This window comes from Acinonyx jubatus, chromosome B1, assembly GCF_027475565.1.
Source record: "Acinonyx jubatus isolate Ajub_Pintada_27869175 chromosome B1, VMU_Ajub_asm_v1.0, whole genome shotgun sequence".
NCBI lineage: Eukaryota > Metazoa > Chordata > Mammalia > Carnivora > Felidae > Acinonyx > Acinonyx jubatus.
In genome coordinates this window covers 129530555-129545314 of record NC_069382.1, presented here as the reverse complement: position 1 = coordinate 129545314, position 14760 = coordinate 129530555, and the positions used below count along the sequence as shown (strand labels likewise).

The 14760-nt window shown below is 42.7% G+C and overlaps 1 protein-coding gene across 2 annotated transcripts in view; it reads left to right on the top strand.

Annotated features, from left to right (window-relative positions):
- The first annotated feature begins 751 nt into the window (after positions 1-751).
- Positions 752-14760, top strand: part of HERC3 (HECT and RLD domain containing E3 ubiquitin protein ligase 3) — a 110504-nt gene continuing 96495 nt past the window's right edge. Inside the window, exons 1-3 of one of the 2 annotated variants that reach the window (XM_027060719.2) lie at positions 752-906; positions 3304-3364; positions 13778-14045. In XM_027060719.2, the coding sequence (XP_026916520.1) occupies positions 13820-14045 (226 nt within the window). In that variant the 5' untranslated portion in view covers positions 752-906; positions 3304-3364; positions 13778-13819. Of the gene's footprint in view, positions 907-1506; positions 1857-3303; positions 3365-13777; positions 14046-14760 lie in introns of those variants that run through there. The other variant, XM_015073639.3, reaches the window with a different exon arrangement.

Sequence of the window (14760 nt, the reverse complement as noted above, 5' to 3'; positions counted from 1 at the left end):
CGTGACCTTGGGGAAGAGAAGAAAGCTGGGAGATTCAGTGCCAGGGAAGGTAGGGAGGACAAACTTCTTTATCCATTACTGGGTTTTAAGCCACATGGTGTCTTTCAGATGGTAAGATTTAATATCTGCTCTGCGACTTCTTTTCAGGCTCCCCCCCCCCCAGCCACCACCCTCCAACCCCAAGCCTTCCTGGCTCCTGCAGCACCGCTCTCCTCTTCGCACCCCCCCTCCCCCCTGCAACTCTCCAGGAGGGCCGAGGCAGAGCGGGCCTCCGCACCGATTTCCTTCCCGCTTCTCCCACCACGCAGCCAGGCGTTTCGGCAACGCGCTTCCTCCAGTCTTCCGAAAGGGTGTGAAGCTGAAGACTCCTCCACTGGGAATAAAACGCTTAATAATTCACCCTCAGTTGTCACCCTCTAGATTTTTCTTGAGCCCCATGCTCAAGGCTTTTGGTCACCTCTGCATAAATATTAAGAGCCAGAGCCCCAAACCTAAAAAATGGACCCCTAATCAGTCCCGCTCGCTTCCCCGCCTGTGAAAAGCAATCCTATTCCAGAGCGAATGCTTGGTGTCTTGCAGCCGGATTCCGGCCGACACACGCGGGGCCCGCGGGTCCTGTCACCTCAGGCTGCCCCCGCCTCCCTCCCGGCCTGGGCCTCTCCCCGCCTCCAGCCCGCGGACCTCGCCGCCCCGCCTCCACCGCGGCCGCCATTGGTGCCAGCCCGCCCCAGAAGGGCGCCCATTGGCCGGGTGGGAAGTCATTCGCCCAGCGCATTCCGCCGCCCGCAGGCTTGCGGGGAAACTTCCTTATTATTGTGACGCCGAAAACCGAGAAACCCCGAGCCGGGCCGGAGAGACTAGGCTGTCACAGTCGGAATCCCGAGCGGTGGTTCGGCGGCCGCCAAGGTGCGCGGGTTGGAGGTCGGGGTTCCAGGGAAGAGGGCACCGCGGAGCTGCAGCCGCGCTACCGCCGCGTTCCGCCGGGCACGGCTGTCAGCCCGCGGCTCCGGTAGGGGCGGCTGCAGCTGCGGCTGCAGCTGCAGGGCGCTCCCCGCGACGACCTGGGGCCGGCGCTCGGGGAGGTCGGGGCGCGGCGCCTGCAGCGCCTGCGGGACTCGGGGACGCGGGCGGCTGGGTTGCGCCGGGCTAGGCGCGCTAGGCGTCCCTCGGCATGGTGCGCGCCTCCCTGGCGTTCTCGGGGCTTGCCCTCTGACCAAGAGAGCCCCCGCGCCCGGAAAGGCCGGAAACCGCTTTAAAAATGGGAGCGCCCCCCACCTCGACTCGGCTGTCTGCAGACCTGGAGGAATTGCGACGCAGAAAGTCCGAAAGAGGATCCTCCCCTTCCTCCTCGCCTGCCCCTATTTGAATTCGGGGGCTCCGGTGACTCCTCGCGGTGAGGAACGCGGACGCTTCCCCGCGTAATGGGAGCCGGCTAGGCCTCCGCGTTTTGGGGAACCCCGGCGGCCGGGAGGACTTTGCACCGAGGACGCGGGGCTCAGCTTCCAAGCTGACAGCGCGGGTGGGGCCGCGGCGCCCGGCACCACCCACCTCGCGGAGGCCGTGCCGTGCCCGGCCCTTCTGGCCCGAGTCAGCCTGAGGGGCGGAGCCGGGGCGAGGGTGTGTGTGAACACGTGTGTGTGCGTGTGTGTGTATGTGTGCGGACACGTAAGTGCGTGGACGGACGCGGGGGTGTCAGGAGCTGGGACTTTCGGTAGCAGGGGGCACTTTGAGTCATTTGTAAACGTGTGGAGTGGGCAAACTGGGGCAACTGACAGAGAAGAGCCTGTGTAACCTGAAACAGATGAGCCAGGGAGCGCGGTAGAGCAGCACCTAAAGCAACTGTGCAGTGATTCTGGGTATGTACCGCGGGCCCCGGGGAATGTGTATTTGAACTTGGCTTTTGGTCTGCCACTGATTCTGGCTGTTTTCTGGTTACGTTATACTTTAGCTTTTAAACCAGCCCCATTCGGAAGTACCTTGAATTCACAGCTAAGCAAGCCTTTCAGGATTTTGCTTGCATTCGTTACACACGGAATGTTTTAGGAAAGACGATTCGAGAGCTCTCTTCCATTTTTGTATGTCTTCTCGCTCCTTCCACAAATAGGAAGCTATTTCTAGAACCTTTCATTTGATGATTTGATAACATCAAGAGGGCTGATTTTTAACTCCAGACTGAGGGGAAAGAAAAGTGAAATAAAATGAGGATTGGCAGCCTTTCTAAATGCAGTGACTCTAGAGAAACATGTCTTGTTTTAGTAGGAAGAATACTGTGAAGCCCTCTCCTTTTGTACCTTATTTTACCTTGGGAAGAGGAAATGGCATTATAAATCAGAAAAGGGGAGTAATATATATTTAAGCACCTTTTAAAGCAAAATAGATGAATTACACATTATCGTCTGACCACACCGAGGCTAGGAACCTTCTGGAGAAAGTAGGCAGGATTCAGGGAGGAAGGTTTCAAGCCTCTTTGGCAAAACTCCTTTGGCATGTAAAAAAGAAACAGTTGATTAGCATACAGTTTTACTTGTTCTGTAAGTAGTTGGGTTTTTATTTTTGAAAAGAAAAACAAATTCTAAAATGTTCCAAATGGTGTGGTGGAGTCGTTGGTTAAAGCCTTTCATTCTGAGTAACGAATGTAAATTTAAGATTTGCATAATAATTACACGTTTTTTAGAACATGAGAGTTGCACTCCTACTGGAGGTACAAGATAGTTTTGCTGCAGTTTCAGAAATAAAAGTAATATTCTCCAATGAATGGGATTTTCTACACAAGAAGATTGAAATAAAGTTCTGATGATAATATAAAAATTTTTGGAGGACTTTTTCTTTTGAGAGACTTAAAGTGGCTCTCAGATAGTCTCATCTTGTTTTGCATGAAAGAGGATGTGGTGATGAGAAGAATGAAAGAGAAAGTCTTCAAAACAGTTGTGGCAAAATAAGCTATAATGTGTGTGGTACATGGGAAAAATGGAGGAAAATGGATGAAATTGAATTAATTTTCAAAAATTTCTCTTTTTAACCCAAATGGGAGATTTAAAAATAATTTTTTTCCTTTATATCTACTACAATGCCAGTAATTTTTTAAGGTGCTAGGTCTCAAGTTCACGTTTAGAGATGACATCTTTGTAGTTGCTTAGAGGTTATCTTATTGGTCTTTAACAAGACTCCAGTCTTGAGGTACAGTGTTTGGGGAATATTCAAGCTTGCATAATATATTCTTATTTTCAAAACTTACTTCTCATTTTCTTTTCAGTAACATGAAAGCACTGTGCCAGTGTTAATTATGATTTCTTTAACTTGCAGGTCTGCAAGGTGAGGTAAAACCATCTGGCTTCTAGTCCAAATGCTAAGGGTGTGACCTGTGGTGAGTTACTTAATTTCTCTGAACCCAGTTTCCTCAACTTGTACATGGAGATATTATCTGACTCACAGAGTTGACAAGGGGATTAAACAAGATAAACTATGTAAAGGACTCAGGTTAGTATAGCTGCGTAGAAAGGGACCTTAACAGATCCTTAATGACTTTGTTCTGCTGTGATGAGGTGAACAGAACAAGGTGAGCCCAGGAAGTAGGAGACCTAGTTTCTGGTCTCTGCTTCAACCATTTACTTCTCAGAGGACCAAAGTTACTTGGCCTCAGAAGGCCTCAGCTGCCATTAAAATGAGGTTAGGAATGTAAGTCTCTTGCCTGGAGGTTGGATCAAATGGACTTTATGGTCTCTTTAATAGGATGATCACTTTGATGATATAATTCTGGTCCCTTTAGATATTTACTGCATTTAGAAATAGTACTTGCTGGTGTCAGAGGCATGTGTTTCTGTGTGTGAACCAGTAACTGGATTAATTTTATTGTAAGTCAAGATGGATACGGGGGTAAAGTCTGACTGTCTCTTGGGATTGTTTCACTTGCCTCTCCCCTGTCTCTGGCTAACATAGGTTCTGTTTGCCTGTAAATATCACCAGCGATTCAGCTAATGTAAAATCACTAATTGTGGGCAGTTTTCTTTAACTGTTTAGTTTAAAAATTGGTGAAGGGGTGGAACTTGGTTTCATTTTGTCTGAGAGATACTATCGCATTATGTTTAAGAGCATGGACTTTGGAGTCTAGATGAGATTTGAATCCAGACTTGCCACTTAACTAAGTTTCCATTTTACCTACTTATTTACATGTTCTTCGGCAAGTGACTTAATCTTGCAAAGCCTCAAAGTTATTGTAAAGGGAAAATTAAATAATCTGTAAAGTTTTTAGTCAGACTCAGACATATAGTAGGCTTGCAGTAATAGTAACTATTTTTCTTTATTTAGCAAATATTTATTGAGCCACTACTGTAAGCCAGACACTTCTCTAACAGTAGGGAAATGAACAAAAGAAGCTCAGAATTACATTCCTGAATTCTAGCATGCTGGTGATATGAAAAACACCCCCATTTAATGACAGCTTCAGTTGTAGAAAGCATTCTACTTTCTATATCTGCTCAAATGTGCTGAGAGGAGAGTGCATGTTAGAATGGAGGAAATACAGTATTATTTTTTGTTACTTGATAGGGAATGCTTATCTAACATTACCTGGAAAACAAAACTGTGAACAAACTTAAGTCGTGAGGGTTCTAGTTTTCCCAGGTCTGGATTCAGTTCACTAGGTGCTTACCAAGCATCTATGGTTCTCCTGTGCTATGCTAATTAGTGGAGACACAGAGATGGAGTGAAACCTGTCCCCTCCACAGAGAAGCTCCCAGTCTGCATGGGTGGAGAATTGGTGGACACGACGCAAGAATCAGCAACCCTACCTTGATAGTACTTTTCATTTTCTTTATTGTGAAACAATGGTAAGCATAAAATCATATATGTAATATATATGCTAAGAAACAACAATAAAAGTTTAGAAGCAGAACATCAGCCATGTTATTGAAGCTCCCACTGTGCTCTTTACAGATTGTACCCTCCAACTCTCCTGTCCTCATAATCATTCATTACCTTATTTTTTGTATTTATCCTGGTTTTTTTTTTTTTTTTTTTTTTTGCTTTTCTACATAGCCTTGCCACCACTAATATGTTTATCTCCTAGTACTTGTTGTACTTGTGTTTGGATTTTGTAAAAATTCATCATACTCTAAATTCTTCTGTAACATTTCCCCCAGCCCCCCAACATTGTTTTCAAGATTTAGCTTCAGTGGGGTTTGTGAGATGCATTTATTTTTCACTGCTGTGCCACAGTTTATCCATTTTTTTTGTTGATGGACATTTGAGTTGTCTTTGTTTTATCTATTTCAAACAATGCTGAAATGAACATCCTTGTGCATTGTATCTTGAGGCACATGTTCATGGGGTTCTCACTTCATTGTACAATAAGATAGCCACAAGCCATATATGACTTACATTAAAATTAAATACACCTCAAGTTTCAGTTCCTCAGTTCATTAGCCATATTTCAAGTGTTCCAATAGCCATGTGTGGCTAGTGGCTACCATATTGGACAGTGTAGGTATGTAACATTTCCATCATTGCATAAAGTTCAGTTTTCGGGTTTCACTCCATCTTTGTGTCTCCAGTTCTCAGCATCATGCAGGAGCACCGTAGATGCTTGGTAAGTTGGACAGCGTTGGTCATAGGCGTAGGAGCAAAATTGCTGTGCTGTGGGCTATTCACATCTTCACCTTCACTAGATAATGCCAACTTGTTTTCCGAAGTGGTTATGCCAATTTACACTCCCACCAGCTGTAAGAGTCCTGGTTGCTCCATATTTTTGACTTGACACTCACACTTTTCAGTTCTTGCCAGGCTGGTCAAATGTCTTTTGTAGGCAGCCCACAGCTTAAACACATAGTGGAGAGATCATTGTTCTGGTTTCATGAAACCCCACCACCAAGTAATGAAGAAGGCACCACCTATAATAGGCTCAGCAGGGAGGAGTAGAAATGTTTCCTGTGTTGGCTAAAAGAACCAAAGCTCAGCTGAAGTGAAGGAGAGAGAGAAAACAGCAAGGAGTGGATTCACATTATTGAAAACTTCTTTTTGCTTTCTGTGCCATTTCTGTCTGGTAGTAGTATTTTTGACATTCACCAGAGTGAATTTTCTTTGTTACTGGCATTTGAATTTTGGCTCCAAATTTTTTTAAAGCTTGGATTTGGGGAGGGCCTGTAGAGCACTGAAGCCTTGGGCATTGCCTTTTCCCGCTACTGAAAAAGACTCCCCTTCTCCCTGTACACTATTTAGGAAATGGCTTCTAAGCTTATTTCAAAGGCAGCTTATCCATCTTATAAATGAGATTACAAGTCCTGCCGAGTGTTATTTAGGTTTTAGTGACTTTCAGACAAGGAATAAGAATCAGTCGTTAGGCTGCTGTGGGCATAGTCTGATTAATAAGACAAAGTTTAGGAATTGTAGCTTATTTTTTAGCACTCAACTTGCTAGGACTGATAAAAAGAGCTTTATATACTCTCCTGCCCTACGCAGAATTTAAAAAACTTTCTCCTAGCAACCTCGAATCCCCTTCGTGGAAGTTATGACAGATGGCGGTAGTGGTGCTTTACTATAGCACAGATTTGGAGGAACATAGCTCATGCTAACCACAGGGAGGAAGAAAGGAGTCATTCCCCCAGCCTCTTTTGGGAATCGTCCTGTTGGCTGTGGTCTCGGAAAGAGCACTAGGACTAGGGAGTAGCAGTGATACAGCAGTTGACATTTATTGGTCACTTAGTACTTTATAGGGGCATCATGCTAAGCACTCGTTCTTTTCCCCATTTTAGAGACAGGAAACAGTGGCTAAATATCTTCCCCAACGTTTCAGAGCTAGCATGTGGTTAATTCAGTGGTTAATTCAGGCTTGAACTTTAGTCCTTTTGACCCTTAAATAAACCCTGATGAGATTATCCTGAATCTTTTACCAAAAATAGATGAGGAGAAGGGCTGGGAAAAGTACCAGGTGTGCCATTGAAGGAACAGAACGTCTTTCTTCTTTTGCTTTGTGATGGGAAAATAAGGCAGGAAAAGGAGGGGCTGGGACTGAAGTGGCTGGTGTTAGGTTCTGAACTAGAGTGCAGTCCTGTGTTCTTCTGCAGCATCTTTCATAATTTTGTGTTCTGTAAGGAAGGAAAAGATTCTACTCCTCTAGGAGCAAGGGAGAGACAGTGAGTGAGGAAAAATGGGTAGAAGGACCTGGGAGAGCAGAATGCCATTGATGAACATGGCTGAACATAAACCTTAAATTCATGGATGCCAGTTGCTACCATATTTTGTTTAAGTTTATTTAGGGGCACCTGGGTGACTCAGTTGGCCAGGCCAACTATCCAACTCTTGATTTCAGCTCAGATCATGATCTCACAGTTTGTGAGATTGAGCCCTGCGTGGAGCTCTGCATTGACAGCATGGAGCCTGCCTGAGATTCTCTCTCTCTTTCTGTGCCTGCTGCTCTCTTTTTCTCAAAATAAATAAATGGAGTGGGAGAGGGGCAGAGAAAGAGGAGAGAGAGAATCACAAGCAGGCTTCATGCTGACAGGGACTCGATCTTACAAACCATGAGATCATGACCTGAGCCAAAATCAAGAGTTAGATGCTTAAGTGACTGAGCCTGCAAAGTGTCCCATTTTTTTTTTTTTTTTTTTTAAGGAGATAGAGGTTTATCGAATATACCACAAGGGAGCAGCAGACAGGACAGCAAAGGAGAGACTGTCTTCTAGTTGCTACTAGATTTGGGGGTTCTTCTAGAATGTACTTTTAAGTGAAAGCTGTATTAATAGCTGCTTCTCTTCACTGCATTGAACTCCTCTCCTGCAAGCTAGATGATTTTAGGGCCTCCTGCTATATAGTTTTGGCAGAACACCATGATGACCTAGATCACATTTCTAATTAGGGTTGTTAATCCATTCATGGGAATACATTTTATTTGTGATTGCTATTTCATTACTTCTCTTAGTAAGTAGTTTTTATTTGGTTACTTGAAGATTCCATTACTATAGCTCAGGTGGGAAGGATTTTTGAAGCTTTTTTGAACAATAGTTCTATTTGTCTCTTTTGAAATAAATGGTAGTTAAATCAGGATGAGGCCATACATTCGGCTGCTTATTCAGGCTTGTAGTTGGCCAAAGCACCTGGAGTTCAGCTGACTCTTAAGGACTGACTCATGCTAAACAGACTTATAAGAAGCTGATATACTCAGGATGCCAAATTAATAATGAGAAGTAGAAATTCCAAGAAGGCTGGGACTTTTGGGTCAGCCTGTCACAGTGTTCTGTACCCATAGTAGAAGCTGCCTTGGAAACCAAGTTATTTAAGGTTGCTTGTTAATCATGGAATCTAAGCAAGGCAAGTGGCTGAGTGAATTTAATGACTAATGTAACAGAGTCTGATCTACCTACCTCCACTATTCAGCAGTGATTACTTAGCATTTCAAATAGGTTGACTGGTAGTGGTACCCTTTCTCTCTGGACAGTGCTGGAGACATTGGGAAGTTCTGACCCTATGGCTGTCTTTTTTGTAGGTTCCTTATTATATGGCAGATTCTGGGCTGAAACCCTAATTCTCCAGTTACCTAGTTGTGTGATTTAGTCAAGTCACTTCACTCTGTCTCACTGTCTTTTTCTTTTCCCTTATGCTTCTCTCTTTTTTTTTTTTTGTTTTGGTTCCACTTTTTTTCATCTGGAAATTAGACATGATAATAGCACCCACCTTACAGAGGTTTAAATGAGTTAATATCTGTGAAGCACATAGAAAAGGTGCCAGACATAGAGTAAGCTCAAATTAAGTCTTATCTGCTGTTATTCTTAATAATGTTATTATTAATATGATCAGTCAGGAGGTTTTTTTAATATCAAATGATAGAAATCCATATCAACAATATTAAACAAATAAAAAAGGGAGACTCCAGTCTAGATAACGTTGATTTTCATTATTCACGGTAGTTCTATGAAGTTGCTGCAAATGCTGTTAGTGAATACTGAGCTACTGCCTCTATAGAAATACAGGGTTAGTTAGGTTCTTGCTTAGAGTCTCTGGTCAACCAATCAGTGTATAATCTTTTTTTGTGTGTGTTTATGTATATTTCTGTTTAGACACCTAGTTTAATATACATTTCTTACAAATGATTAATTGTATGCAGTATTTCTTTATGCTCTAACACTAGTCAAGAGGATTTTTAACATTTTTCTGACCCTCAGTAAGTGACAGTATATTTCTTTGGTTATCAGCTTTGTAGCAGTGCTGTCCACCACACACTGTAATCATCTCTGAATCCACAGATTCAGCTATTTTGAACATCTTTTCTGTAGCTTCTTTATGCCGTACAGATGTTACTTGAGCACTTTCCAGAGTTGCTGCATGTATAGATCAGTGAATTTCTTCTTCCCTTTTTTAGATATATCCTATTATTGATTCATTAACATTGAACTCACAGCCAGTAGCACTATAACTCATGTGTGACTGAAGCTTGTCCAACACATGTATTTTCTCTGTGAGACACAGCACAGCTTTATTGTAGTTAGGAACACTAGAGATAGCACTTTAGCACCAGGCCCAGGGGCATAGCAAAATCACCAACAAAAATGTAGAAACCTGGGGGCACCTGGGTGGCACCTGTTAGTCGGTTAGGCGTCTGACTTTGGCTCAAGTCATGATCTCGTGGTTCATGAGTTCAAGCCCCACCTCAGGCTCTGTGCTGACAGCTCAGAGCCTGGAGCCTGCTTCAGATTCTGTCTCCCTCTCTCTCTGCCCTCCCCCACTCATGCTCTCCCTCTCTCTCTTTCAAAAATAAATAAACACTTAAAAATTTTTTTTAAATATAAAAACATGTAGACTGCAGAAAGACCACTTTTTTACAGAATGAGAACATCATTTTGTTTGACTTTGGCTGGGAAAGTGCATGTAGGGGTGACTCAAATTTTTCCTCTCTTTGCATATGTCTGGGAATGACTGAGAAATGACCCAAGTATTGCTTTTGGGTTACAAATAAATTTTCGTGAGTAAATTCACAAGTATGGAGTTCACAAACAATGAAGTACAGCTATCGTTAGGGAGAGTGAAGGTAGTAATAATGCTGGCACCAGGCAAGAGGGGATCCAAGGCTAAGTACCGTTACTAGGACCCTTTCTGTCCTTTGTCTTTGAAACTTTATAGCTGGTAGAATCATAATGTCTTTTTTTTTTTTAACTCTATTTTGATTTTTAAAAAATTATCTTTATGTATTTTAATTTTTTAAAGTTTGTTTACTTTGAGAGAGAGAGCAAACGGGAAGGGCAGAGAGAGATGGAGAGAGAGCAGGCTCTGTGTGTTGGCAGCACAGAGTCCAGTAAGGAGCTCTATTCCACGTAGCCATGAGATCATGACCTGAGCTGAAACCAAGAGTTGGATGCTTAACCAACTGAGCCACCCAGGCACCCTGAGTCATAATGGCTTATAGGTGTCCTCATGTGGCAGGGCACATAGCTTCCAGCAGCCTCAGTTGTCCTTCAGAGGCAAAAGGCAGCCTTCCTTCAGAGCTCTGGTGAGCTTACTGGGGAAGGACTCTGGCCCCCCTGGGAGTGTGAACCTATCCCTGAGCCAATCACAATGGCTTAGGAGGTGTTCTCTGATTGGTTTGCTGTGGGTCATGTCCTGTGGCTTAGGGGTGGGATTCTCTGACTGGCTTGGTGTGGCTCATGTGTATGGCTTGTGGCAGGGGTGGAGGGGGGGTTGGGGAGCGGGTATTCTTTGAATGCCTTGGCCAGGGTCATGCTTACCCTTGTGCCAGAGAGGGGAGAGTTTGTTACTAGATTAAGAGGGGCTGCGGGACATGGGTAAAAAAGCAGTTGGTGCCACTCTTGAGTTGCAGCTTTCTTTTACTTGAAGTACATTTTAGCTATGCCCCCTCCCCCTGTTTTACTGACGAGTAGTGTTTCTTTTATGAATATACTGCAATCTGTTTATCCATCCTCCTGTTGATGGACATGTGGGTTGTTGCCATTTTTGTTTAGTATGAATAAAGCTGCTGTGAGCGTTGTTTATGGATCTTTTTGCAGACATACAATCATAGCTTCTTGATGTCATATTTTTAGACACACTGTTTGTACTTGGCTGGTTAACGGGATGGCTTAATGCTACAGCTGTCTAATCTCAGCCATTATCTCTTAATTCTGACTAGTTTCACGCTCAGAGGGCAGTTTTATTTTCAACTTTACTGGGCATCCTGTATTGTGTACTGACTACCGTTAGTCATTCTGCAAGTAATTTTTGTGTTCTTGCTCCTGTAGGTGACCTATAAATCAGCTTGGGTGGCAGTTGTAGCCTAGTAGATGAGACTGTGGACACTGGCATCAGGCCTAGATTCATAGCCTGGTTCCTACTTCTTGTAGCTGTGTGACCTTGGGCGTGCTTCTCAATCTCTCTGAAGCTTGCTTTATCTGAAAATGAAGCTAAAAATAGTACTTATGGCACAAGGTTGTTGTGAAGATGAAATGAGATAATAATATAAAATGCTTATTAGCACAGTGACGGTTGTATGTTGCTTCTGTAATCATTGGTAGGTGGCAGGAAAGGACAAATTCATGAAACATTCAAAATGAAGAAGTTAGTTGAGAATATTAAATTATGAAAAGATTATGTGCTCTTGCTGGTCTTTTAAAATGTATATCTTACTCCCCTGCCCCAGTTTGCATTTTCTCTCTCCTCCTATGCAATTAACTCAAAGAATAACATTTAAGCTTAATATCCTTTTAGTTCTAGAGTCTAGACAAGGAGTAAGAATCTTGGGAAGAAACAGAACTATTTGGTTAAGAAAGCAATTTCAGTCTTACATTTTATTTTCGGTTTTCCATACTTTTCCTGAAAGCCTTAAGAATTTAAAGAGTAAGTCAGGTAACATTACCATAGGTAGTCAAAAAATATTCTATTGTATGGAAATACCACATTTTATTTATCCATTCATCAACTGATGGGTGTTTGGGTTTATTCTTTTTGGTATTATGAATAATGCTGCTATGAATATTCATATACAAATTTTTGTGTGGATGCATATTTGCAATTCTCTTGGATACCTAGGAGTGAAATTGCCAGATCATATGATAGCTATACGTTCAGTCTTTTGATGAAGTACCAGAATGTTTTCCAAAGTATCTGCACCATTTTACATTCCCACCAGCAATGTAGAGGTCTCCAGTTTCTATACATCCTCACCAACATTTGTTATTAACTGCCCTTTTTGATTATAGCCATCCTGGTGAGTGTGAACTGGGAGAGAGGGATGAGATTTTGTTTTTGTTTGTATGAAAGGGAAACATAAATTTCTAAAAGGTAGTGAAACTTTGGGCTGGAGTCAGCAGTAATCAGCCAAAAGTTGATTGAGAAGCTGCCAACTCAAAGAGATATGCTATACTGTGTGGTCTTTGTTTAAGGCAGTTAAATTCTGGCTGAGGAGTTAAGTTATAAGATACTGAGAAAGTCTCCAAGGCAGTATAGTAGATGTGTCAGAGGGATGCAGGCTAACTGTGGCTGGAAGGGTCCCCAGAGGCTTTCAGGTAGAAAGTGAAGCTTGACTCTGAGCCAGAAGGATGTGTAAGAAGAAATGGCAGAGAAGATAACCTTTTCCCCCCCATTTTTCATTTTTGTTTCAAGTGGTGAATTATTACTATCCAAGCTAACAATAGACTACCTAAAGGGGTTAATTAGTTCAAAAAATTTTTTTAATGAAATAGGCAGGGGCACCTTGGTGGCTCATTTGGTTAATTGCCAGGCTCTTGGTTTCGGCTCAGGTCATGATCTCGTGGTTCATGAGTTCAAGCCCTGCATCAGGCTCTGCTCTGACAGTGTGGAGCCTGCTTGGAATATTCTCTGTCTCTGTCTCTCTCTGTCTTTCTCTTTCTTTCTCTCAAAATAAATAAACTTAAAAAAAAAATGAAATAAGAAGAAAATTCAAAAGGTGCAAGGAGAAAGGACACGATGAAGTTGTGAGGGTAACTTCCAGATACTTATTGCCATAATGGTTTGCAAAATTGTTTTAGCCAGTCTCCTCTCCTGTACTCGGAGTTCCTCATCAGTGATCTAAAAATCACATTGTGTCAGTGTTCACTATTCATTAATACAAAATTTGTTTAGAAATATTTTTTTGAACTCTTAATAAAACACAAAAATAGCATCATTACTATGAACATTTTCAGTGATATTATGTTATCATTTTGACATGCAAGGTATCTGAAGAATATTAAGGGGAGTGTTAGTATTTATTTAATTTTTTTAATGTCTGTTTATTTTTGAGAGAGAGAGAGAGATATGGAGGGGCAGAGAGAGAGAGAAAGGGAGACACAGAATCTGAAGCAGGCTCCAGGCTCTGAGCTGTCAGCACAGAGCCCAACATGGGGCTCGAACCCATGAACTGTGAGATCATGACCTGAACCAAAGTCGGACGCTTAACCGACTAAGGCACGTAGGTGCCCCAGTTTATTTTTATTTATTAGAGTTTATTTATTTATTTTGAATGAGAGAGAGTACATCCTCCAGGGGAGTGTTATTTTATTTTATTTTTTCATTAATTATATTTACTACTTCAAAGTGATTTCCTTGGGGTTCCTAGTGGCTTAGTTGTTTAAGTGTCCAACTCTTGATTTAAGGTTAGGTCATGATCTCTCAGTTCTTGGGATCAAGCCCTTCCTTGGGCTCTGCACTGACATTGCGGAGCCTGCTTGGGATTCTCCCCACCCCTCCACTGCACGTGCATGCATATGTACACACACTCTGTCTCCCAAAATAAATAAGCTTTAATAAATAAATAAAAGTGATTTTCTCTGACTTTTTTTTTTTTAACCTTGTTTTACAGAACTCTTTTCTCGGCTACATGACTCCCTGAAGGATAAGAACAATGTTATGTTGGGGATATTGGTCTCTGGGCCAACCTGGGATCAGCACCAACCTGCAAGGGATTGTGGCTGAGCCACAGGTGTGTGGATTCATATCAGATAGAAGCGTCAAGGAAGTGGCCTGTGGAGGAAACCACTCCGTGTTCTTGCTGGAGGATGGGGAAGTTTACACGTGTGGTTTGAACACCAAGGGGCAGCTGGGCCACGAGAGGGAAGGAAATCAGCCCGGTGAGTACACCTAGTCTGCCTTGATGATTGGTGAGGAAAGGCTGAGGAAAGGGGGAGAGCTGGTGGAAGATTTTTGAGTGTTTATCTTTCAAGAGGCTCTGACTGGGTGCAGGGGTCTACTGTTTGGAACTTTTGTGTTTAATTCAAGTCTTTGAACAAAAAGCCAGACTTTTCCTTTTTCCTCTTACTAGATGACATATGTAATATCACTGACTGGGGGAGAGAGGTTGACTAATTTAGAGTTAAAGAAATAGATTTTCCCCAGTGATTGAATGCTAAGACATTTTGATCGTTTTGTGGATTTGTAATCCTCATACACTCAATATCAGAAATATTTTCACCTAATTTTTTTTTTTCCTAATTGCATGTTCATTGTTTATTTTGGCCACATGCTTTTGTTTAGCATTTTGGGCTAAGTGCTGTGCTAGTTGTGAGTAGGTAGATAAGTGGGAGGTAGTGATGATGTGGCTCTAGGGATCCTCTGTGGAAGGATGTCTGAAGTAAGTCAAAGAGTATGCTGGAGGGAATTGGGGAGTGGGATTCATTCCTTCTGCCTTTGGGGGTCAAGGAGGAAGCATGAGTAAGACTTCAAGTGTGTGTGTATTAATGTGGCAGGAACATTAAGCTTATTGCACACACCTGAGTGTACCCAGTCATTTTTATTTATTTTTTTAAAAAGCATGGGTATCAAGGTGCAGTCCACTGTTCAGGGAAT